This window comes from Dryas octopetala, chromosome 1 (genome assembly GCF_963921425.1).
Source record: "Dryas octopetala chromosome 1, drDryOcto1.1, whole genome shotgun sequence".
In the NCBI taxonomy this organism is placed as follows: domain Eukaryota; kingdom Viridiplantae; phylum Streptophyta; class Magnoliopsida; order Rosales; family Rosaceae; genus Dryas; species Dryas octopetala.
The window spans coordinates 18,338,211-18,363,549 of record NC_141366.1 but is presented as its reverse complement, the minus strand read 5'-3'; the positions used below and the strand labels follow the sequence as shown (position 1 = coordinate 18,363,549).

At 35.1% G+C, this 25,339-nt stretch overlaps 2 protein-coding genes and 1 long non-coding RNA gene across 15 annotated transcripts; all 3 read left to right on the top strand.

Annotated features, from left to right (window-relative positions):
* Positions 1 to 1,154: 1,154 nt before the first annotated feature.
* Positions 1,155 to 2,566, top strand: LOC147298799 (uncharacterized). The gene is made up of 2 exons (XM_086228704.1): positions 1,155 to 1,749; positions 1,821 to 2,566. The coding sequence occupies exons 1-2, from the start codon at positions 1,155 to 1,157 to the stop codon at positions 2,564 to 2,566; spliced, it is 1,341 nt and encodes a 446-aa protein (XP_086084830.1).
* Positions 2,567 to 6,700: 4,134 nt separating this feature from the next.
* Positions 6,701 to 20,071, top strand: LOC147298798 (MADS-box protein JOINTLESS-like). 4 transcript variants are annotated; one of them, XM_086242957.1, is made up of 9 exons: positions 6,701 to 6,799; positions 7,531 to 7,778; positions 14,829 to 14,907; positions 16,491 to 16,552; positions 16,665 to 16,764; positions 16,855 to 16,896; positions 18,512 to 18,550; positions 18,786 to 18,916; positions 19,553 to 20,071. In XM_086242957.1, exons 2-9 carry the CDS (start codon positions 7,597 to 7,599, stop codon positions 19,569 to 19,571), a joined length of 654 nt encoding a protein of 217 aa, XP_086099083.1. In that variant the 5' UTR covers positions 6,701 to 6,799; positions 7,531 to 7,596; the 3' UTR covers positions 19,572 to 20,071. The 4 variants fall into 4 exon arrangements, with proteins under 4 accessions (XP_086099083.1, XP_086099097.1, XP_086099090.1 ...); XM_086242971.1 differs by lacking the exon at positions 6,701 to 6,799 and adding an exon at positions 6,867 to 7,229; XM_086242964.1 differs by lacking the exon at positions 6,701 to 6,799 and adding an exon at positions 6,867 to 7,233.
* Positions 20,072 to 20,793: 722 nt separating this feature from the next.
* Positions 20,794 to 24,709, top strand: LOC147298797 (uncharacterized). Of its 10 annotated transcripts, none has more exons than XR_015119975.1 (7): positions 20,794 to 21,375; positions 22,551 to 22,579; positions 22,663 to 22,764; positions 23,142 to 23,197; positions 23,386 to 23,647; positions 23,774 to 23,987; positions 24,119 to 24,709. It is a non-coding gene; the product is annotated as an uncharacterized LOC147298797 (long non-coding RNA). The 10 variants fall into 10 exon arrangements; XR_015119973.1 differs by having other exon boundaries at positions 22,489 to 22,579; XR_015119972.1 differs by lacking the exon at positions 20,794 to 21,375 and adding an exon at positions 21,382 to 21,629.
* Positions 24,710 to 25,339: the final 630 nt, after the last annotated feature.

Here is a 25,339-nt window from a genome sequence, read left to right as displayed (position 1 = left end):
GTCAAATTATTTTTCTCTCTCATCATTATAATATCATAAATAATTAAATACAATAGATTAACTCATGGTTAATTTTTTAAACACATGACAGCATTTTAGATGAGAGGTGAGCATACACCTGAGTTAAAGGAGGTGAGCAAAACTGCTCTCATTATTGGGTCTTTGACAATAGGTTAGGTTTCATTTAGTTTTTCGTTATATGTACTGCAGCATTGGTTTTTTTTTTTTTTTTTAGTATTGGTTTAATTGTTCCAACTTAATTAGTTTGAAAAGTCAACTTAGACTTAAATAAAAAAAAATTAAATAATGACATACATAAAAATGATTTGGATTTGCTTGTCTTGTTTTTGTTTGTTTGAATCCAAACTGTTTAATATAATTTCACTCACACTTAAAAAGTGCTATGAATCAATTCCATTTTTTAGCTCCCTACCATTGAATAAGGAATATATGGTCACTAATAAAAGTCAAGTAAAAAGAAGTATAGAATTTGAATCCAAATATAAACTTTAAAAGGAATGAGAAAAAAGAAAAATACTAAGATGGGTGTGAGGTGCAATGTGTATATATGATCGGTCACATGAGACTTAAATTGTATGCGACAGTAAGCAGTGCGCACAAAACCAACCCTCTCACAAATGTTAATGTTAATGTTTCGCGTTGGACAACTCTTAATGGATCTTTCGCATGTAAACTGCAATTTTCTTTTGTATATGATCACTTTGAGGCAATCGTAAGATATGATCAATAATGCATGTGCTATGCAAAATAGTGTACGTACACCATTCAACTTGAAGGTGAGTACATGTCCAAAAAAGTGTTCCTATCTCTATCACAAATTCAAGTTAACACGTACCAATGCTTCAGGTTCTTAAAAAGGTTTAGCGTTTATGGGAAGTTTTGTTTTGTTTTGTATAGGCCAGGTCTCTAACTAAAATATAGTCAGCAGCCCCATTGGTCAAATTACAAATAATTCCAAATAAAATTAATTATAAAAAAATAGCTAATGAAGGCCTGATTCTCTCTCAATACTCCATTATAAATATCTCTTTGAACACTGCCATTCCTATCAACCCTTCCTGCTCAGAATACAAGTAAATCTAGCTAAGAGCAGGATAGAAGATAAACATATATAGTACAGTTGCTAGCTAGAAATGGCTAAAATAAGAATGTCACATGTATTGGTGGCGCTCTTTGTAGTGCTCATTGCCATGGAAGCCAGCTTTGTTCTGGGCCAAGGCAATGGGAATGGGAATGGCAATGGAAACACTGGAAGTGGCAACGGGAACGGGAATGGTAATGGCAACACTGATGGCAGCGGCGGTAACGGCAATGGGAATGGAAATGGCAACACTGGGAGTGGCAACGGCAATGGGAATGGGAATGGCAACACTGGCAGTGGAAATGGAAACGGAAACGGCAACGGTAACGGTAACGGAAATGGAAATGGGAATGGCAATGGCAACGGGAATGGGAATGGGAATGGCAATGGCAACACTGGCAGTGGAAACGGAAATGGTAATGGCAATGGAAACGGAAATGGCAATGGAATCAATGATACTACAAACTACGACGTATTGCCAGCAACGGCATCGGGACAGGAGCAATGTTTATGCAAAGCACAGGGGGCCTGTTTTTACAAGACCCTTGTGTGTCCACCCGAATGTCCAGAGAGAAAGCCCAAAAACAACAAGAAATCAAAGGGTTGTTTTGTTAACTGCGGTAGCACTTGTGAAGCCACTTGCAAGGGTAAGCTCCTTACTTTAATTTTCTCACCCAACATGTATATTTGAACTAACAATTCTGCATGCGCTTTTCAGTTAGAAGAGGCAACTGTGATGGCTACGGCTCTATCTGCTATGACCCTCGCTTTATTGGTGGTGATGGTGTGATGTTCTACTTCCATGGGGCCAAGGATGGAAACTTCGCCATTGTTTCTGACGACAACCTCCAAATCAATGCACACTTCATCGGGACTAGACCAACAGGAAGGACTCGCGACTTCACATGGATTCAAGCCATCTCAATCATGTTCGACACTCACACACTTGTGGTTGCAGCAAAGAGGATCTCAAAGTGGGATGACAAAGTTGACGCTCTCATGATCAGATGGGATGGTGAGGAAATTAGCATCCCTACTAATGGAGAGGCCGAATGGAGGACTAATGGTGAACACAGAGAAGTACTTGTGGAAAGAACCGATGACACTAACTATGCAAGAGTGATTGTGGAGGGGCTTGTGGAAATAGCCATAAGGGTTAGGCCTATTGGAGAAAAAGAAGACCGAGTTCATCACTACCATATACCACTAGGTGATGATACTTTTGCTCACTTGGAGACACAGTTCACATTTCCCAAATTGAGTCATCAGGTGGAAGGAGTTTTGGGAAAGACTTACAGGCCTGGTTATGTTGGTCCAGTCAAGAGAGGAGTCCCAATGCCATTGATGGGTGGTGAGGACACGTACAGAACTCCATCATTCTTTTCTCCTCTCTGCAAGGTTTGCAGGTTCCAAACTACTCAATCTCAAGCTGGGATTGTGATTACAAGTGGAGAAGTTGCTTGATACTCATAATGATCGCCTCCAAAAAATTTAGTCCATGCATTGGGAGGGCTGAGTAAAGTCTTTAGATTTTAAGTTTGAGTCTCGATGTAATAAAAAATAAGACAAATGATCAAGTTTGAGTCTTTAGAGATATCGCTATTGGGAATTTCTATTGATACCCCCAAGTTTACGCTTCATAACCCCTTGTTTCTATGTAAATTTGAAAACTCAAATTTGCCCCTTAAGCAAAAAATATTATCATCTCCCTAGCTAACATTTCCAAACCCAACGTCCCCACCCAACCTAGCATATAGCTAGGAGTAGGAGGTAGAGGACTTTTCCAACTTTGCCAAGTCTATCTCATGCCTGCAAAAAAGCAATTAATATGAATTAAAAACCCCAAAACAGTCTTCCAAAATTGGCGATGTGCCGATGTGAATTAAAACCTCATGGAATATCAGACAAAATAAAAAACAAAAACAAAAACCTCATGAAATAGAGATTGAATTGTCCAAAGTCATTGATGCCCTTGCTTTGCTTCGTCTAGATCTAAGTCATTGGGATGGTTTTTTAAGGTTTATTGCAGTGATGTTTTACACGGTTATGAGCGAGCTGCCACATAAAACTTCGCCATGCAAGCCAACAGAAACTTCCCAATTATATATAGTTATATATATTAGGCTCGTCCCACAGCTCATAGTTGTGGTGGTGGTGCTTGCATTTTGGGCAGAAGTGGAGTATCAAAGGATGCTATAGTTGGCCATAACCTATCAGCTCATATATAGTGGGGTACCATTGCCACCACCACCTTGAAAACATCTCCCCACCTAGCTGCAAGAATTAATGAAAGAATGATGATATGAATAGTTTGCTTATTCCATTGTACATGAACTTGGTATTAATATACATCTGCATAGTAGGACTCACTCACTACTACAAAAGCACTTATTCCTGGCGGAATTAAATCACCAGGAAAAATAATATTCTGGCGAAAAAATAGTTAAATCCGCCAAGATTATGAAGCAGTGGCGGATAGAGTTTCCGCCAGCATTAAAACCGCAGGCAAAACACTTTTCCTGGCGGACGGCTGTCTAAATCCGTCAGGAATACTATTTCACGCTGGCAAGGCATTAAAATTTTCCTGGCGGATATATCCACCGGGATTAACTCAGTCCTGGCGGATATAACCGCCGGCATTGATAGTATATCCGCCAGGAAAAGAAATAAAATATATAAATTTTTTTTTGTGGCGGATATAACCGCCGGCATTGATCGTATATCTGTCAGAAAAAGTAATAAAATATATTAAAAATCCTTTCATGGTGGATACAACTGCCAAAATTATTGAATATATATAAAAAAATGAAATCATATTTGAAATAATTATTATAAAATAAACTAATTAATATAAAACATTTCCAATAATAATTATACACTAATAAACATAAAATCTTTCAATTAACAATACATGTCAAATAATATTGTTCTATCAATAATCTACTCAAGTCCCGCAGCAGAACCCGAACCCGAAACTGAATGTGACCCTGATCCTCCCTGCGGACCAAATTGTCTCATAAATTCTTCATCACCTAAATTACCGGAAAGCAATCCGGAAAATCCAACACCTGTAGAATGATGTGACCCACCAGGAGATGGCTGAGAAGGTACCTCTGGCCAATACATAAGCATCTACAAAGGTGACTGAGGCATAAATGACATCTGGTACATAGGATGCATAGAGAACATTTCATAGGAAGAATGTGGAGGCTGAATTGTACTTTGATCATCAGACTCGTTTATTTTCTAAATTTATATTCAATGATTATTATTAAAAAAAAATTAGACAAACCGAAAACTATTTAATTAGATTAAATGATTAAAATTTCAAGTATTTACCGAAATCACTATGTTCGTCTATTTATTCGATCATAATTAGTTGTTTTAATGCTTTCTAATTTATTTAATTTTTTACAAGAATAATCTTTAAATAGCGACTTAAAAAATAAATAATTCTAATTATCAAAATATAATGTGGAATAGGTACTACACTACTACATATCATACCTCATTATGGCTAAAATGAAATATACCTAATATTATTTATAAAGTATACAAGTTTTAGTTGTTGAGTATTTGGTGAAGTCTACATATTTTAGTAGTTGAGTATTTGCAGGAGTCATCTTGGAAAGCAAACTTTGCATGGGGTTGGAGGGCGTTGGGGCTAGTATGGTTTTCTCATTCTTTTTTGTTTCCTATTTGAAGTTTTTAAATTTGATTTTGGGGTTAATTACTTAAACACCTCATAGGTTTATCATGTTTTCAAATAAACCCCCCAAGGTTTGAGAAATTACAAGAGTCCCTAAGATTTTAAGTTGATTTCACATAATCCATTCCGTTAGAATTTCATCAAAAAATTATAGACATCAGCTGCATAAAAACATTTCTTGGTGATAAATGTAACCTTGTTACAGATACTCCCTAAGATCTACTATTGTATATAACTCTTGAAATTTAGAAATTACAATAAGACCCCCCTTGAGGTTTAACGCAGTCTCACATAACCCCTTAATAGAAATGGGTGACAAACTATGATAAAATATCAAAGAGGTATGCAATGGAATGTGGTTTATGCTATGGTTAATTTTCTGGAAACTTTGGAAATGGAGGTGTAAAGCTAGTTTTAACCTAAACTTTCCCTGGCCTAAAGATCCTTAAGTAGGTGCATTATTTACTTGTGAGTCGTATCTGTTGAGAGTAATGTGGAGCAATGTCCCACATCGGAAAACTAAAGCTTAGCATATGTGCTTATAAGTTTTGGGCCTCTCCACCCATTGCCAATTGGTTTTGGATTGGATGCTCTAATTCTATCATGGTATCAGAGCTTGGTTATCCGAGTGTAAGGCTCAACAGTCACACGTGCTCCCACATCACCCAATACAATTTGTTCACGTGTAAGGCTCAAAATATCGTCACACGTGCGGGGGCGTGTTGAGAGTAATGTGGAGCAATGTCCCACATCGGAAAACTAGAGCTTAACATATGTGCTTATAAGTCTTGGGCCTCTCCACCCATTGCCAATTGATTTTGAGTTGGATGCTCTAATTCTATCAGTATCTCATCTTCTACTGATCATGGTGAGAATCACCCTCACTTTAGTTTGATCAAGAATTGCCAGATTCAGACCCAAAAAAGAAAAAAAAAAAAAATTTGCCAGATTCATTCTTATTGTAAAATAGTTGAAAAGTTATTTTAGCTAACTAGTTTTAAAATTTTACTCCAACAATGTTCTCTATTTTAGCTAATTTTAAAAAGTTTTATTATTTAAAAAAAAATAAAAAAGACCCAAAAAATAATGGTTGACAACAAAACAATGTCAGTTTTTAATATAAAGTTGAGATTTAGTTAATAACTATCTTCTATCTCCTTCTATCTAGATTCGAGTAATCAAAAAATAAAAGCTAAAACAGTTAAGTGAATAGAGAAGCTGTTGGAGTGAGCTTTTTAAAAAAATCTAGCTAAAATAGTTATGAATGAAAGTTTAGCTAAACTGTTGGAGATGCTCTAAGAAAATATGTCTATTTAAATAAAATTCAACGCTTTTCTTCAAAAAGAAAAAAGAAAAAAGGAAATGATATATATGTCGATTTCTTACTAGTTTTAATTAAATAAAGTCTAAAATAGATCTAATTATAAACAAATAAAACATTGTCAAATCAATTACGGAGTAGGAGTTTATTTGGCATTTAGTGTAATTTCTGTTACCTCCGATTAATTAGGATTAGCTAATCTCCTGTCTGTTTGGAAATCCCAAAAGGCAAAGATGCTGAAACTGCTGTAGCTGAATAGATGAAATCTTCCATATCCCGAGAAATTGAAGGGTGGGGGACATGGCCGGGAACGAGGGTACAACTATCCCATAATTCTTGCTTAGTCGTGGTGGCGTGGCTATCTGTACGGAAATCAAACCTTTCCTATTATAAATATAAAAAGATAAAAAAAAAACAGAAAAAGAAATATAATTTCACTTATTGCTCTCCACATTAATTAGACAATTAAAAGACCCACGACTCAAGTCTGTCCAATGTCCCATTAACAATTTACCACATTAATTGGCCATAAAAGGAATCTTATTTTTCAGGAACTAGCTAACTCTGGTAGCTAGGTCACAACCACAAACACAACCCTCTCTCTCTCTGGATCATTGCTGGCTTTGTAGCTGGTGTTGAGAGAAGTGTCAAGGGCACTATATACAAGGTAAAAACCCTTGAAACTAACAGTGTCCAATGGCCATCTAGCTCTCTCTCTCTCACTCACTGACTGCAATTTGCATATCACAGACTCAAAGTCACATAGTGATCAGCTTGGATTTGTAGCTAGCTAGCTAGCTAGCTAGGGTTTTCAGTCTTCTTTCCCCTTCTTTCTTTGATTCTACGGTTGGTTTCTTCATTCTTGTCTTAATTTGGAAAGGTGCACATGAGGGAGGCTGCCACTTTATGCTTTTTTTATGTTAAACTTCTCTCTTACCAAAAAACCATCTTCTCTAGATAGTAGATGTCACTTTTTCAACTCTCTAGATTTCCATTTACAGAAGTCCACTCTCTCTCTCTCTCTAGAATACCCATTTATCTCATATTTTGATTGATTTGGTCTCAAGAGTAATTTTCTATTCTTGTATCCTTTTCGGGTAGGTAAGCTCCTTTCCTATTTTCTTGGCCAAAAAAAAAAAAAAAGCTCCTTTCCTATTTCACTATATATCTTTCAGTATTTCTCTTCTTCTTCTTCTTCTTCTTCTTCCATGTCAACAACTCCTTAATTTTCTCTTTTTTTGTTCCATTAATGGGTTGATTTATGTTTGTGATGGGTATATCTTTTTCCCTTTCTTTAATTAATTAGGTGCACATTTACTCAAATCTGAAATCTGTTGGATCTGATAGCATTGCATCGATCATTAATTTTATGTGACACATATGGTGCATGGTTTGCAGATAGCTTTGAGTTAATTTTATGTAAGGGATTGGATTGGTTTGGATCAACATTTTCCCGGAAAATAAATGACGAGAAAGAAAATCCAGATCAAGAAGATCGACAACATAACGGCGAGGCAGGTGACATTTTCGAAGAGGAGGAGAGGGCTTTTCAAGAAGGCCGAGGAGCTCTCCATTCTCTGTGATGCTGAGATTGCTCTGATTGTCTTCTCTGCCACAGGAAAGCTCTTTGACTACTCCAGCTCAAGGTTAATTCCTCTCTTTTGAACATTGATAATTTTGAGTATATATCAAAGTTAAACATTATGTTTTCTCTTTTTAACATTTAGATGAGAGAGAGATTGAGAGCTTTAAAAAAAAAAATTTTAATTGAATATTGAGCTGGTTAATTATTAATGTGTCAGTTTATAGTACAATTCGCGAGTCTATACTCTAATAGTTTTTTTGTGTGTAGCTGAATTATTCACATGTCTTGCATTTGCTAATTAGTACAAAGCTGCAAGAAATTATTAATTTTTTTTTTTCCACTTTTCCACTTTTCCACATTAAATACTATGCTTTGAATATATCTTCTCTTGATTACCCATTTCAATCAGATCACCATGAAATATGACAGCCTAAGGCCCTAAAGTCTATTAAAATAAAAAAGAATATATATAAGATTAATTGATTAAAGGAGTAATGGAACCATTTAATGAAGAAAAAGCTAGAGTACATGCTAATATAAAATTTGGAATTAAATTACATTCAAATGAAGGCAACAGAAGATTATAATTAACATTCTTAAAGATTCTTGGTCCTATAAAGAGATTACCAAATACTTAGAGCATTCAAGGTCTTTTCTATATTATAAAAATTAAGTACACCAAGATATATAAGAAAATAGAAAAAAAAAATAATTCTTTTTTAATATTATTATTTTCAAAGAACACTTCAAAATAATGCTACATAAGATTCTAAAAGCCAACTCTATAAATCTAGAGTAATTAGAAAGTAACCAAAGTATATATGGGAACAATATCAATAAAAATAGGTACTAATTAAGATTCTATAGAATTACCAAAAAATACTCCACTAAGATTTCAGAACAAAAAATGTTAAGATTTGGCTCAAGAAAAAAAGTGATATGATTGTTTGAGGTGACCTGACCACTCAAACTCTTCAATGACTTAATTAAGGTGACAAAAATTAAACCTATAGATATTCCAAGTTAATTAATCAAAAAATGGGATTTGAAGTAGGAAATATAATCCTTAATATCGATCACACTAATGATCTGATGATTAGATTTATTCAGCTATAAACCTATAACTAAGATTCATACTATATGTATACTATTTTCACTACATTTGATCTTAATTAGTTCATGTTAATTCATAGTAAGCGAAGTTGTGCTCGTATAGTGATAAGAAATTTGATTAATATATTGACCCTCAGACGTTTAAACGATTGCCTTCTACTCTCTCTCTCTCTCTAACATGCTGACCTATGTGTTTGAATCCAAACCTATAAAATTACAGCAATAGTTATTCCACAATATAAACTTTCATAAGAAAATTATAATGAGATGCAATAAAAAGGCATTATTTCCTCTTTTGTCATCCCCCCAACATTTGATAAGACTGAACTATACATATATGGAAAGCAAACTATTCATTATATGGAATTGGGTAGGTGTCGTGTCTTGACAAGTCCCTCCCTCCACCTTGTATAGTTGGTTGATTACTGTAAATTATATATTTTATATTTTAATTGATCATGTCCCAAGGAAGATTTGGACATCAAGAGGTATTGTCAAAAAAGAAGAAATACATAAGATCGAGACTTAGAAGCCAAGGGGAACTAAAGACCAAAAGAGGCTAATTCATGTTATGGATGATAGGTCTAGTGATGAGATTTATGCAATGGCGTTTTCTGTGACAGCTAGCTAGTGGTAGTTCTTTCTTATTGGATGGTTAGATCTTGGAATGTGCATGCTCGTACCACGTGTCAGTATCCACATTGATAGTAGCTCGAAACTTACAAGTCTTGTACACTCCTCATATAAGAAAAAAATAAAAATAATTAAAAACTTCACTTGTACACTTATATGGGAAATGGTTTGAGTTGTGAAGCTATTGGTGGTGTTGTGAGAAGATTAAGATGTTTGATGGGGTTGTTAAAACTTAAAACACTACATGGTGTGCAATATGTTCCAAATTTAAGGAAGAGTTTGATTTCTTTATGTCATGCACTGAATTTTTAGGGTTATCCCCCGATTCTCAGCTAAGGAAGAATTACTATAAGAAGTTATAAGATTAACGTACACAAACTAATAAAGACGTGCAGTTTTAATTAAGTAGAGTACGTAGAGTTGCAGCCACACTTTTAGAGATGAAAACCAAATGTTATGGATGGAATGCTAAGATACATGAGTAGAAAGTTGGATTTATGCAAGAGTTATCGTTGGGAAAAGCATTATGCGGGTTGGTTTTATTGAGAGAATTGTTAGAAAAGATAAGCAAGGACAGTACTCTAATGTATTATAAGGTGGAGTTAAGAAGGACCCAATTAGTGGCTTTCTTCATTGCTAGAGACAGATCAAAATGATTTATTATTCAGACCCCTCCAAGAAATGGAGTTGAGAAGAAGTATTTTAAAAGAACCAAAGCTTGGAACTTTGAAGAATTGTTTAAAAGGAAGAAGAGTACATTGGGTGAAAGTGGGTTAAAGAAGTTGGATCCAGCGCGCTTGAGAAAAATGGAGAAAAGTAGTACATGCATGATTTAATTGGCTAATGACAAAGGGTTAAACTCTCAAGGTTGATGAGTTAACCCTTCACAAGTTGTCTCATAGGGTGCACCCTTACCCATAAAGGAGTGCAAGAAGGGCGTGTACGTTGAGAGATCATACCCTTGGTATATATGGTGTTTGATGTGAAAGTGGACAAAATTGAACTAATTAAGGTGGAGATTCATTAGTCAGGTCCCAAATTCTTATTTGGTTTGGATTTTTCCTATTGTGGGTTTCCTATATATATATAATATAAATCTTTAGGAAAGTTTAATTTTTATTCCTTAAGTATCTCTTCAAACTTCTACTTGGTATTGGGTTTCCCTAAATCTATATAAAAGCTTTTAGGGTAGGTGTGCTGGTGCAAGATTGTAAGGGTAATAAGAGTTTGAGTGGAAGAGAGTTGAGAGCTTTTAATGTATTATGGAGGTTGTAAGGTTGAGATCGAGTTGTGGAAAATCCTTATATTTATTGGTTTATAGTGGATTTTAAATCTTCATCTCTGATGAAATAATGAGTTAAGATTACAATAAGTTTAAAGTTCGATATTCTCTCTAAATAACTAAAAATATCCATCTCTCCCCAATAAAAATATTTATTGTGTCTTTTGTATGTTTTTCTTTGTCTACACTTTGACATTTCCTGTGTGGACATGTGGTTTATATGTTGTGTGAGTCTATTTCACAACAATCTTCTCTATTATCTTTCTCACCACCTCACCAACTGCTGTTTTTTATCTACTTCCCATCTTGATGGCTTCATCAACTTGAATCAACTCAATCTCTGTAGTAGTGCATCCTTAATTAGGTCTTAATTAGTTGATGCACATGAGCTAACCATCTCAAATGACTTTTCTTAATAAACTAAGAACCCTTTGGATTTTGTAATGATGATATTTGGAATTGTTAAGACTTAGTGACGTGCTCACCAAGTAGTTAGAATTATCTATAACATCTTTATTGTATAAGCCCTATTGTGTGAAGGCCCATGTAATACTTGTTTATAAAGGGTGTTTACCCCATGTAACAAATAATCAAGCATTCTAAATTCACATGGTATAAGAGCTTCTAGGTCTTTTTCTTCCCTCCCTTTTTTAAACCCTAGTCTATTTTTTCGTCTATCTCCACCCTAATCCGCCTCATTTTCCTACCGGCTCTCCACCATGTCCTCAGCCGCTGCCACTGCTCTCGTTGCTGCCTCGTCCTTCTCACTTCTTCCGGCTTACAGAAAACAAAACTATCTTTTGTGGGAGAACCTTATGAAGCCTTCTTGGTGGGTCATGATCTTTGGCAGTATGTCGACGGATCTCTTTCTGCACCACCTGCCACCCTTCCTTCTGGTGCCGATGCTCCTACTGGTTCCGCACCTACTTCGAATTCGGCGTATCGTTCTTGGTATCAAAAGGATCAGTTGGTCCTAAGCTACATCACGTCAACCCTTTCCGAGTCCATCCTGGTCGTGACTGTGGGCTATTCCACAACCTAGGCCGTGTGGGGGAGTACCTTCGTCAACATTTTGTGCAGAGTTCCATAGCCAATTCCGCTAAGATCTGGTTTTAGCTCATGGCTATTACCAAGGGTTCCAAGACGATCTCCGAATATCTTCACGAAGCCAAGACTCTTGTCGACTCTCTTGCCGCTATCAATGAGTCGGTTTCGAATGCTGACCTTGTCACTGCCATTCTACGTGGTTTGGGCTCTGATTATGGCGTGATTGTCACGGCTATTATGAACTTCCCGCCTCTGCCTAGCTTTCCGAACCTTCGTGCTCGCTTTCTTACGTACGAATCTCAGCTTCTTAAGCCCACCGTTGATCCTTCTACTCAACAAAAAACCCTCTTCACCAATTCTCAACAGGCACAGCCCCGTGGCTCTTCTATTCCTTCCTATTCAGGTGGTTATTAGTCGTCTGGGTCTGGTCGTGGTCGTTGACCCTCACGTGGCAGAGGTCATGGTCATAGCTCTTGGTCAAACAAAGGGCATGGTGGTAATGGCTTGGGTCGCGACAACTGGACTAGTGCGTTCGCTTATGGCTTCCATCCTGCAGACCCTGACGGTGGTTTTTCTTATTCTTCTGGCCCATTCTCTCCTTGAGGCCCTGGTCCTAAGTCTTGGACCAATTCGGATCCTGGTGTTCTTGGTGTGCCTCCTCAAGCATGGTGCACTACCTGTTATTCTCCTCAGCATGTTACTGTTGCTTGCATACATCGTTTACCTTTTAATCGAATAAACCTTCATGCTACAATTCCATTTTTTATTATCCATCCAGATGTATGGCAATCTACTATTCCATCTAATTCTGGGTTCCTTTATTATGTATTGTTTACGGACGAATTTACACGTTATTCCTAGATCTTCCTAATTAAACATAAGTTCGAAGTTCTCACTCATTTTAAAACTTTTTATGCCATGGTTCTTAATGTTTTTCACAAGTCTATTCAATTTCTCCAAAGTCACGGTGGCGGAGAATATGTCAACTCTTCTTTCTCTGAGTTTTGTAAATCTAAGGGAATTCAACAAAGGTTCTCTTGTCTGCATACACCCGAACAATACGGGCTTGCAGAGCGCAAGCACCATCATATAGCGGACCTCACTAGAACCCTCCTTGCTGCCGTCCATGCCCCTGTCCATTATTGGGTTGAGGCGACTCTTATTGTGGTTTATCCTATTAACATTCTACCATCTCCGGTTATTAATTGGTCTTCTCCTCATGCATTATTATTTAATTCTCCTCCTTCCTATTCTCATTTACGCATTTTTGGGTGTGCATGTAACCTATATTTGGGCTTTTATGTTAAGAATAAATTAATTTTTCGTTTAACAGAATGTGTTTTCTTGGGTTATAATGTACAACACAAAGGTTACAAGTGTTTGGATCCAGTGACGCAGCGGGTCTATATTTCTCGCCATGTCAAGTTCAATGAGGCGGATTTTCCCTTTGCTCATCTACCGATCCCGATCTTCACCCAGCCCCACGGTAGAAGTTCTCCTTTTTTTGATTGCTCATCACCAGCCTGCTGTATAACCAACTCCATTTCAGCATCCTGCAGTAATACTGCCGAACTTTGAGCTACCTCTGCTACCCAATTCACCTTCATCATCGGCTACAACCCCCATTTCGCCTTCTGCTCCAGCAACACCTCTTCTAGAGGTGACCAACATCCATCCGATGACCACACGTTCCAAGGCTGGTGTATCCAAACCCAAATAGTGCACGGATGGTACCATTCGCTATCCTATTTCTCGCCATGTCAAGTTCATTGCATTATTATTTAATTCTCCTCCTTCCTATTCTCATTTACGCATTTTTGGGTGTGCATGTTACCCATATTTGGGCTCTTATGTTAAGAATAAATTAATTTATTGTTTAACAAAGTGTGTTTTCTTGAGTTATAATGTGCAACACAAAGGTTACAAGTGTTTGGATCCAGTGATGCAGCGAGTCTATATATCTCGCCATGTCAAGTTCAATGTGGCGGATTTTCCCTTTGCTCATCTACCCATCCCCATCTTCACCCAGCCCTCTTCAATTGCGGGCCTTCTCTGATGTTGATTGGGCTGGCTGCCCCTACTCCCGCAGATCCACCATTGGTTATCTCATTTTTCTCGGTCCTAATCTTCTTTCATGGTGCTCTAAAAAGCAGCCCACTGTTTCTAGATCAAGCGTCGAATCAAAATATCGTTATCTTGTACGTTCACGCTTGCGCTGAGACTGTGTGGCTCACTTATCTTCTGCATGAGTTGCATCAGTCCACTACATTTCATGTTCTTCTCTTTTGTGACAGCTTAAGTGCTACTTACATGGCAGCAAACCCTGTCTTCCATGCACGTACTCGCCACATTGAACTCGACTACCACTTCGTTTGTGAGAAAGTTGCTTATGGTAGTCATCGTGTCCAATATCTTCCTTCCATTGACCAGCCAGCTGATCTCCTCACCAAGGCCGTTGTTCAAGCCTCGCCATCTTCTTTTACAATCCAAACTCATCACTCCAAGGCTGCCGAGTTTGAAGGGGGGGGGGGGGGGAGGTGTTAAGCCTTAGTGACGTGCTCACCAAGTTGTTAAAATTATCTAGAACATCTTATATTGTATAAGCCCTATTATGTAAAGGCCCATGTAATACTTGTATATATATAAAGGGTGTTTATCCCACGTAATAAATAATTAAGCATTCTAAATTCATAGGAATGAGACCGACCTAGAAAATGGATGATTTGAACTATGAAATTATATTGTATGGTGAGCTCAAAAAAGTAGTTACAAAATTAATATTTAAGCGCTCAACGACATAATTCTATTACTTTTTCATACATATATATTTATCAATTAACTTAAATAGCCATACAAGCAAATGTTGTATGACAACCAATTTCTTTATATAGGTCAAAAGCGATCACAAATTGAAGAATACCTCTCTCTCAATTCAAGGCTTGAATAAGTAACATATAGTTCGATTTCTAAAATGCTTTGTATAGTTAATTGGATTGATTAAGTGAAGATGACATTCAATTCTTTTGTTGTGTAAAGCGTGCAACAAGTAATTGCAAGGCGTGGTCTGAATTCAGAAAATCTTGACAAGTTGGATCAACCATCTCTCGATTTGCAGGTATGATGCTAGCTATGTCTATAGAGTAGTCCTATTTCTCTATAGCAATGACCGAATGACATATTTGCAATATAAATTAGTTTTCACCGATCCAAAACATGTTAAAAAATGAGAACATAACCATACATGCATATATGATTCCAGATGATCGAACTCTTCTTTTCCCTAGCTTTGAGTATTATGTGTACCATCAAACAAAGCATAGTTCTCCAAACCATTTCCTTGTGGTGTTAAAAAAAAATTTAACATTAATATGTGGTGTTAAATAAGTTTTAGATTTAATACTGAATTTGAATCCTTCAAAATCGGTTTACATCAATCTTAAATCAATAATAATAAGGAGACAAAAGAGTATTAATCTTCTTACTTTCAGCGTTACCGGTAGAAACCTCTTAGTCACAACAAATAATAGTGTTGAAAATAGTAAAATTATAAAGTCAAAATGAACAGACCAAATATAAGTGGTTCGAAAAATCTATAAGAAGTACCCAACTTTTGATTACACATGTTTCTTACTTTTTATTATTATTATTATTTTAATTATATATAGCTGTAAATAAGTGTGAACCATAAGATGTTATAATTACGAGACACATGCATGTCTTTTTATTATTGAAATATTAGCTAGGTTAGGAGATTAGGGGGTTAGGAAAACAAAGTTGTACAAGTAATTTTGGCTCAAGGGTTAGCCCTTAAACGGAATCTCGATCATATCCAAGTGTGTACCTCTTGTAGTATGTATATACTAGAGACGATAATTATTATCCCAACTTTTAGTTACGATATTTTAGTTTCTTACTTGTTGTAAATAAATGATATCTAAAGTAGACCTATAAATAAATAAATGACATCGAAATTCTCAAGTAGACCCATAAATAAATAAACTGCAACATCAGTTGAGATTTATAAAATTGCCTCTAGTACTACTCTTGATTAACTTCACCAATTTCCTTTTGTAGTTTCTTATCGATCAAGATGGTAATTCCATAGATCCTATCTACATTTAATGTCATAACTAAATTTACATACATATATATATATATATATATATATAGAGCTTCAAGTGTGAGATCTCATATTTATGGGATCCCAATGTATGGGAGATAACATTGTAGCAAGAAATACTTGAACCAACTATTAGTTGCCACACAGGAGATTAATAAATATAGTATATATATTAAGCCCTTAGGGTTAGCCCAAGTGGTGAGGGTGGGATAAGGGTTAGGATTAGACTAAGTTCATGGTTCGATTCCTTCCAATGTAACCAAAAAAATAAATATAGTATATTAATACCCCAACAATTAATCTAAACTAGTCCAACAAAATATATATATGGTATATATTTCGACTCTCAATATCTGAAGATTCATTATTAATTACTTCTTATGATGACAAATGAGAACAATAACAAGATCCAAGCATGTGCATGGGGGGTTTTTTCCTTTCCAAATTAACTAAAATGCATGGGGGGTAATTTCTTGCATGAAATTAATTTCTGAAGAACTTTCCTTCATGAAACTGAAATTAATTTCTGAAGAACTTTCCTTCGTGAAACTGAAATTAATTCCTTGTTGTATTCTCAGCTTGACAGCAGTACATACTCCATGTTGAGCAAGCAAACTGCAGAGAAGACGCACGAGCTCAGGTATTTATAACTGCATATATAATCACTGTTGAATAAAATTAGTTGCTGCGATTATAAAAAAAATTTAATTAAGACTTTGAGCCACCAATATATTTATATATATGTATAACAGGCAGTTAATGGGAGAAGAACTCCAAGAACTAAACATACAAGAATTAATGCAACTAGAGAAACAGATCGAAGCAGGCTTGGAGCGTGTTTCAGATACAAAGGTTAATTAATTTAATTGTTTCTCTCAGTTAATTATAAAATTAGCTTGAATATATATGGCTTGAAGAAATTATATACTTTAATTATTTCAGGGTGAAAGATTTCAGAAAGAGATCCGCTCTCTTAAGTGGAAGGTCAGAGAGGAAACTTTTCTTTGTTTCTATTAAGGCATTTTCATACCACTAATTTTCTTATCTATATAGATGACAAGAAAAAATAGTCCGAAATTTTAAACTTCCTAGCTAGCAGTAAGAAATTTTTTTTTGCTGGCCCTTGCCTTTTAGAAACTCTCCAAAAAAAGTGGTGAATTTTTTTTTTAATAAATTAATTTAGAGTAATAGCGCAGTAATAAATAGGTATATAACATTCATGCGAATCCAAATAAGATAGCAATATATCATAGTTAAACTCATATGTAGACTGAGTTCCAAGATAGTTGTTAATCATATATTATTCATAATCCTACAAGTAACAGTCTAGGATCATCATTGCATTATGTCATTAATTACAACCAACCATGATTTAGATCATGAGATGCAAATGCATGTTTAATAAAGAACAATACAGTGCGTACCTTTTCTCCATGACAAAACTCACATGTCAAAGTTTAATATAGTAGACTTATCCCTAATTTGTAATTCCATTACCCATATCCTCATATCCTACTCACAGGTAGGCCTTAGATAGTGAGATGTCCTCTAATGGAAGCAGATAAGACTATCTCTTCCCCTCTAGCATATTTTTAAATCATATAACCTTCTATAAAAACTTGTATGCATATTTTTAGGAAATCGAACCCAAGGATAAAGAAATATATATCCTACCATATGTATTTAAGAAGTCATAATATTCAAAATACATTAGAGTTTACATTCTTGATTCAAATCACTATGAATGCTAATGTAATGCATAGGTAGACTCCATGAAGGGAAATCTGTCCTCAATGAATAATTTATATATATATCATGCATATGCATTCAGGTTTTTAACAGTTCCATATATGCATGTTTAATTCATTGTACAAGTCATATAAGCATGCTTCACAATTTAACTAGTGCAAACAGGAAAAAATCACATTATAGCAACAATATGAAATAACGACTTGTATAACTCCAATTCCTTTTTGAGGCCAAAAGTATCACCTTACTCTATTTGAATTTCTGATTTTAATCCTATCTAGTTCACATACTTAAAATTATAAATTTACTTAAACAAAGTAGTGAAGCTAGGCTCCAAGATATCCTAATGTGTTTACATATTATATATACACTTGTTAAAATAGAATTAAACTATTTATGAGATATCATATTATCGTATTAGACAACTGTTGAGCCGTAAAAATTGAAACTGTTAATTAAGAAATGAATCAATAATGTATATCAAGTTAACCATGCAATAATGATAGATGAATATGGCATATAGTAAACTAATAATTATATGACCAAATTCTGACAAAGGCTAAGGATTTACATCGAATAATTTGCATTTACATTGATTAATATTAGTTCATCTTTCCAAATTTCTGTTTTTCTTGAAGACTTTTGTACATGGCCAATGTAAAGAGAGGGAGTCGCACTAAGCTAACAATTACTATAAGTGATGCCATCCATCTAATTAATTAATGACGACAAATAGACAAAAAAAAAAAAAAAAAAAAAAACAAGGAACTAACTACCTCATTCTGGACCTGATCAGAAAGTGTATTTTAACTTTGGGACTTATATATATATCTCATGTTTTGTTTTGCAGGTAGCCCAACTTGGTGAAGAGAACCATATATTGAAGCAGGTGCTGATCTGAATTAATTTGTTGAGTTCATTTATGGTATGAGCACCATATGACATGTGATAAGATGTAACAATTTACAAATCGGTATATTAGATGAAATTATGAAAAAATGAATCTGTTAAACTTTAAAAATTAAAAATTAAAATTGTACGTATGTGATATTGATCCATAAAATTTTAATTCCTTTCTTGTATTCTTCTTTTCCAAATAGTGATGAATTTTGTCTTCTTGGCAGATGGCAATTACAAAGGCCCAAACATATGTACATGAACAAGGCCAGTCATTGGAGTACTCAATCGCTGATGTGTGTCATTCAGCAGATCCTCCTCGAGACCATGACAGCTCTGACACTTCTCTCAAGTTGGGGTTAGTTTATTTCAGTTCTAATTAACACTTATGTTAATAGTGTACCCAATTTATTAACTTCAAATTTAATGGCTACAAACTAGTCCAACCCATCGAAGAGTTCTTTCCTAAACTTTTAATTTTTAAGCAATTAACTTGTCAATGTCATCAGTGACTAGATGGAAAGATACATGGTCCCTTCACAATATGCTGGCTTTGTTGTTAATGTTGTTGTACAGAGAGACTAGCTAGCTAGCTCCTGGATTTTCATCACTAATTTTTAAATGGAGCATATCTTATGTGGTAACTTTTTACGATGAGTGGGTCCTATGTATTGTGAGTCTCATCTCATTGTGAAAGTATATTCCATGAAAAAATATCTCCTTGAGTTTGACGGGTGGAAATAGAGATTCATTATTAAATAAAATTTTATGAATTCGGATCTTCTGTCTATCTTTTAGTGTTGATTTCTACCTATTTATTAGTGTCGATTTTGTACCTATATTTATAACTACGTTGTTTTAAACTCTTATTTAAAATATTAAACGATGTCTTTTTTAACATAAACATGAGATTACGAAAAAAAAAAAATCCTATTTGCTGTTTTATGTTGCTGCCAAGCATTTGCCCATAAATGCATGCTTTTACGCCATGCAGGTTGCCTTTTCCTAACTGAATGTGCAGAGGTGGAGAGTTCATGAGGAGCAAATAATTGATTGCATCTCATGCATCGATCTCTTCTAGAAGAAGACGTACGTGTCTCGCAGAAGTATATATAATCCAAAACCAAGCTTACAGTGTTGAATACAAGTCGTGATAGGTCCATCATTTTGCAAGTTGATTAACCTAAACGCCAGTAGTACTATATTTGCATATTGATATACTTTCCACTTTCCAGGCTATGTAATGTATAATATAGAGGACTTAAGCTCTGCCCTATTTGTGCAATACATGCATTACACAACGTTAGAGATTGTGGAGCTTACATATATGTACCTGTGCTTCTTAATAATCAAAACAATGAGAAGATGCATTACCCTAGCTTGTAAAGCTGGAGAGAATTAGTAATTCCTATATGCACTTGGGAAAATTTGTTAATGCATGCAACATGCATATGTAGTGTTAGAATTTTCTGTACGTGCGCTGGGCTTCTACTTATCTATAAACTAACTCCTTTCCACGTGCTCCCGCGTGTTTCAATTAACATTTTCTGTTGTCATGTATTTTTTTATATTTTATGTGAATTTTCGCTTAGATCTATATTTTATTTGTGTTTTTATCTAATTAAGTAGTGAAAGAAGTTATAAACGTGAAGTGGGAGAGTGTAGATGGATAATTATTGTAGATATAAAACATGGTTAGTAGAGATGAACTGATGATCATAATGTAGGCAATTTGTTTAAATTTTAAATTTTGTGCAATTTTTTTTTTTTAAGTTTTAATCCTTATTTCATTAACTTTATTGTAGCTTTTTTGAGTGGGAGAGCATTTCTTGACGTATTGAAAGTTTTACCAAACTAACATGTTCTCTCTGTACATAAAAAATAAATGAGAAATTCTATATGCCCAAACAATCTAATCTGATCGAACACCCATTTAGTCATAAGTTCATAACATCCACACCCTACTCTCAAAAATCATCACCGGTAGAAAAAAAAAATTCATACATATCACTATATTAATATCAATTTTATAAGTATTCGATATAATATAATTTTTAATATTAATTAAGTGATTTTTTTTAAAAAACGGATACGTAAACTATTTTACATTTCATCAAAATTTTCAATGCCATATATTTTATTGGACAAATATATCGCATTGAAAATTGATATCTATACTAATAATGGAAAAAAGGCGCTACTGTTCACCACTTAAAAAAAATTTGACAACCCGCATTTACACTCTATAGCTCACACAGACTTGCATTCACACACCCACACTCACATCCAAACTCAACCACAGCCACGGCCACACCCACACTCAAACTCATCCATCTTCTTCATCGATCTCCGACGAAGATGATTGAGCGCGAAGTTTAAGGTAGCTGGTTTTCCATACGACTGTGGTTATAAGCTAGTTGGTTTTCCAATCCGAGAGAAAGAGAAGTCTGAGAAGTCGCGAAGAGAGAGAGAAGAGAGCTCGATCTGGACGACGTCGCAAGATCGAGAGCTCAGACTTCCCGATCTGCGAGTCATGCCTCGGCGACAACCCTTACGTCGGCTTGACGCGCGCCGATTACGGCAAGGAGTGCAAGATCTGCACGAGCCCCTTCACCGTCTTCCAGTGGCGGCTCGGCCCCGATGCCCTGTTCAGGAAGGCTGAGATTTTCCAGGCCTACAACAAGTTTAAGAACCTCCTGGACCTCGAGTAAGGCCTCCCAGTCTAGGTTCGTGACACCGCCCTCGCCATCGACTCCAACGACTCCATTCCCAAGAGCGATGTGAACTGAGTTCTTAGCCGAGGAGCATGACCGCAAGGTTAGTTTAGCGTAATCTAATTTTTGTTTTGGATTAATTAAGGTTTTGGATTTTGGGGGATTTGGTTTTGGGGAGTGCAGGCTAGGGCGGAGTTTGATTACGAGTCTTGGACTAGGAGCCTTCAGATACTTCACAATGGACAAATATGCTTGTGTTTGGTATCTCTCGTACAAATTTGTCTTTTACTTCTTCAAGCCAGTATCCTTGCTGTAGGCAGAGGCAACAAAGTTGTCGAACTAGTATTGGAAGTGATGGTAAGATGTTAATTTGTTGCTTATTCTACTGTCGGTCTAAATTTTGATTCATTATGGAGTGGGCTAATAAAATTATAAGCTAGGAAGATCAACTTTGTTTCTTTGGATATGAAAGAGCACACTAGATGGTTAGCATCACATTGTAGAGCTTTTTTTTTTAATAAATCTGAGATTAGGCTTAGAGATATAATTGTATTTCGATCAATTCTTTTAATTTTAGAAATTAAGGATATAGGACTTATTGATATATGTTTGTGTTAGAGAGGTTATAGACATGTTGGTTTAGATATAGGATTCTCCATGAAGGTGATTGTTGTGCTAAATTTTTCTTGCCTTTTCAAGCATCAGTGCTTCTTCTCCATAAATATTTGTTCTCTTTCTCTTTATTTGTTTCATTTAAAAGTATTAAATTTACTTCTTTCTGTAGCTATTTATTAGTTAATCAAATTAGTTTATTTTAATGGTTAAGCTTGTATGTAATGTGTAAAGTAGCAAAGTTATGGACTTGACTGAGATCTGATTGAAATTACTTATGTTTCTTAAATTCTTTGTTTGCATGAGACTTACAAGTCTGCATTTTTTTTTTTTAGTAATTTGTGAATTCTGTAGAGTTGAGTTCCTCAGTTGTTTAGGGTCTTAAGCATTCATACAAACTATTACACACTTAATGAGGAATTGATAGAGTGGAACTGGAATTGGTCATTGGAGCAGATACATATACTACATGTGATTGAGATTTGTTATGGGGATGTATTTAATAGCTTTATTCATACCACTGACAGTGCTGGTATTTCATTTCTCCAATAGCTCTTATAATTGTTATTTGTACCACTGCAACTATACTGATTTTTTTTTTCAGTGCTATAAGTTTTGGTGCTTATTATTGATGAATTACATGTGGTGCTATGGACCTATTTTCAGTCTAAAGATGGGGTGTAGTAGATTGCCAGGTTGGATGCATAGCTATGTGTAAAGATGTTTTCAAGAATGATCTGGCAATGATTAGGCTATCTTATTCTTTGGTCTGTTGCAGAGTCCGTATTCAGAGGCACTTGCTAGTTGCTGATTTCAACTCATCAAGCCTGTCTTGTTTTCTACCTTGTTGCCCTTCAAGGCAAGCTACAAAACAACTTAGGTATGAGCTTCAGATTTATTTATTTATACATATTTATTTATTTATTTGTAGATTTATGCACTGTCATTGGTCATCAAATACACTGTCAGTATAGCTTTGTTATATCTATATTATACATATACTACATGTGATTGATATTTCTGATTTGCCTGGATGGTTCATTTGTTTGGGGATTGTGAGTTATGGTATGCCTATGTAATATGATTTATAATATTACATACTAGCTAGCTAGTGGAGTTGTAAAACTCAGTCAACTTACAAGTTAGTGAGTTTTGAAGAAGCTAATGGAACTAAGTAACTTGTGGTAAGAAAGGACCATATTTAAGATAGAGAAATCACCTTACTCAATTAAATGGACTTACACTTAACTTTGGCAGGGAAGAGAAACAAACTCAAACTCTTGTGTTGTCGCTGCACTCAATGCTATAGAAAGGTATTTAACTTGCTGTGAAATTAAATGTCTAAATGGAAAAATGCTGAAATTTATTGTTTATCTAGCTTAGTATTACTTGTGTTGTTTGTGAAAGGGCAATGACTCTCTTGGCTGGTATGAGATGCTTGAATCTGTTGCTTGCTTGTGTGAATATGGAAATGTATCTTATGAGTAATTTGTGCTTACAGTCCGACCTTCTAGTTGCGAAGAAGGAAAACAAGCGTTGCTGCCCATTATATTTCACTAAGGTGGGTTTGATGCCTTGAACTCTTATATATTGGTGCATTCTCTAGAGCATCCAGAAGACTAGGGGTTTCTCAACATATTATGGTATTATAACATGGCAGTAGTACTCTTTTGAACTTAGCCTCCAGTCTAGTGTCTGATATCATAGCCATGGCAGTACATGTGGTTCTTTTGTTGGGGGTCTTACTATTCTGCTTTACTCAGGTACACATTGGTTAATTTTTATGATTTTGTAACTTTGTTTTTTGCTCTATTAGAGAATAAAATGTGCTCTGTTGTGCTCTGTTAGATATTAATTTGACCAAGTTAGGATATGCATCCATGCTGCAGGTTTCATCTGATATCAAGATTGAAGAAGAGTTACCTCATCTTTGCCAAGCAACAAAAAATTCTATTCTTTTTTTAAAATATTTTAAACCATTTTTTTTTCTATTTTTGTTTAATAATTGTATGATTTAACAGTGAAAAGTGGGTTTTGTTCCTTTGTGGGTGTTATTTCAGCTTGTTGTGAGAGGTGGAATCAGAAGGCTAATGCAAGACATAGGTGGGTCTCTAAGATTATTGTGATATAATGCCCCAAAATATATATAGATTTTGGACCTGAAAACTAAGTTTTTGAATGGTAAAATTTATGAGTTAATTTGCTGTGTGTCTTGTTTTGTGTTAATTGATTAGACTGTGGAGGGCTATGCAAGGAGAGGTGCAATGTTCACTCGAGGCCAAACCTTTGCAACAGGGCTTGTGGAACATGCTGTACGTGTGAGTTGCAAGTGTGTGCCACTTGGGACTTCTGGAAACAGAGAGCTTTGTGACAAGTGCTACACTGAGATGGTCACCCATGGCAACAAAACCAAGTGCCCCTAGCCCCTAGGCCCAACCAGTGGAGTCTCAAGTTCCTGATCAAACTGGGTTGTAGCTGTTTCTCTTTTCTGTCATTTTGATCAATTATAACATTGAACTATTGAACAGTGGGTATGCTGAAAAAGAAAAAGTTAAAAGGGGAAGACATAGATGCATTGTGTTTGTGTGTAATCATTTTCTCTTGTAGCTACTGCTCAAAAGCCTCTTTGATATATATATATACATATATATATAGATATGTATATATATTATTGTTTTGTCCTGAAAATACCCTTCATTTGTTTTTTCATTTTTTCATTTGAAGTCCTCCCTAATTTTTGTGATATGTAGACATAGGTGAGTCTCTAATATTTCAGCTTGTTGTAAAACTTTTGGGTCCTTTGAAATATATGACAATTGATGAAATGGAATGGATTGTTGAAATATATGAAATGGATTGTTTAGCTTATCTGTACAGGTTAATTGGCCACTGCCACTAAATAAATATGCAGTAGATAGGTCAATAGTCTTAACCAATTATATCATTTTTTTGAAAATAAATCCGATATCAAAACAGGTGTTACTTAACACTAATTTTGAAATATATAAGATCAGTTCTAATATAAAAACTGAAATTGTATAGAGTTTAGACATCTTTTTTGTGAAAATATACTGATATCAATCATGACTTCAAAATCAGTTTCACAATAAAAACACATACAATAGATTTTTGCGATATCAATTCTTAGAACCAATACCGATGTCTATAGAAATATTTATACCAGTTTCATAATTCAAATACATATAATTCAGATATTCGATATCAGTTATTATAAATAATACAGATGTCTATGGAAATAATTATACAAGTTATACGATTAAAACTCATATTATTAATATATATGATATCAGTTATAAATATAATACTGATATAATATATTATAAATATATCATTTATTGCGTTTTTAACCATTCGGGAAGGAAAAATATATCGCATTTAAAAAAGGAACTGATTTAAAAACCTCTATAGATATCAGTTCAAAACTGATATGTAAA

Bases quoted from the DNA above. Each gene is read 5' to 3' on its own strand.
- LOC147298799 (XM_086228704.1), top strand. From the start codon at position 1,155: ATGGCTAAAATAAGAATGTCACATGTATTGGTGGCGCTCTTTGTAGTG. The intron at 1,750-1,820 runs GTAAGCTCCTTA...TGCGCTTTTCAG, and splicing joins TTGTGAAGCCACTTGCAAGG to TTAGAAGAGGCAACTGTGAT.
- LOC147298798 (XM_086242957.1), top strand. From the start codon at position 7,597: ATGACGAGAAAGAAAATCCAGATCAAGAAGATCGACAACATAACGGCG. The intron at 16,765-16,854 runs GTTAATTAATTT...TAATTATTTCAG, and splicing joins AGCGTGTTTCAGATACAAAG to GGTGAAAGATTTCAGAAAGA. The intron at 18,551-18,785 runs GTGCTGATCTGA...TCTTCTTGGCAG, and splicing joins AGAACCATATATTGAAGCAG to ATGGCAATTACAAAGGCCCA.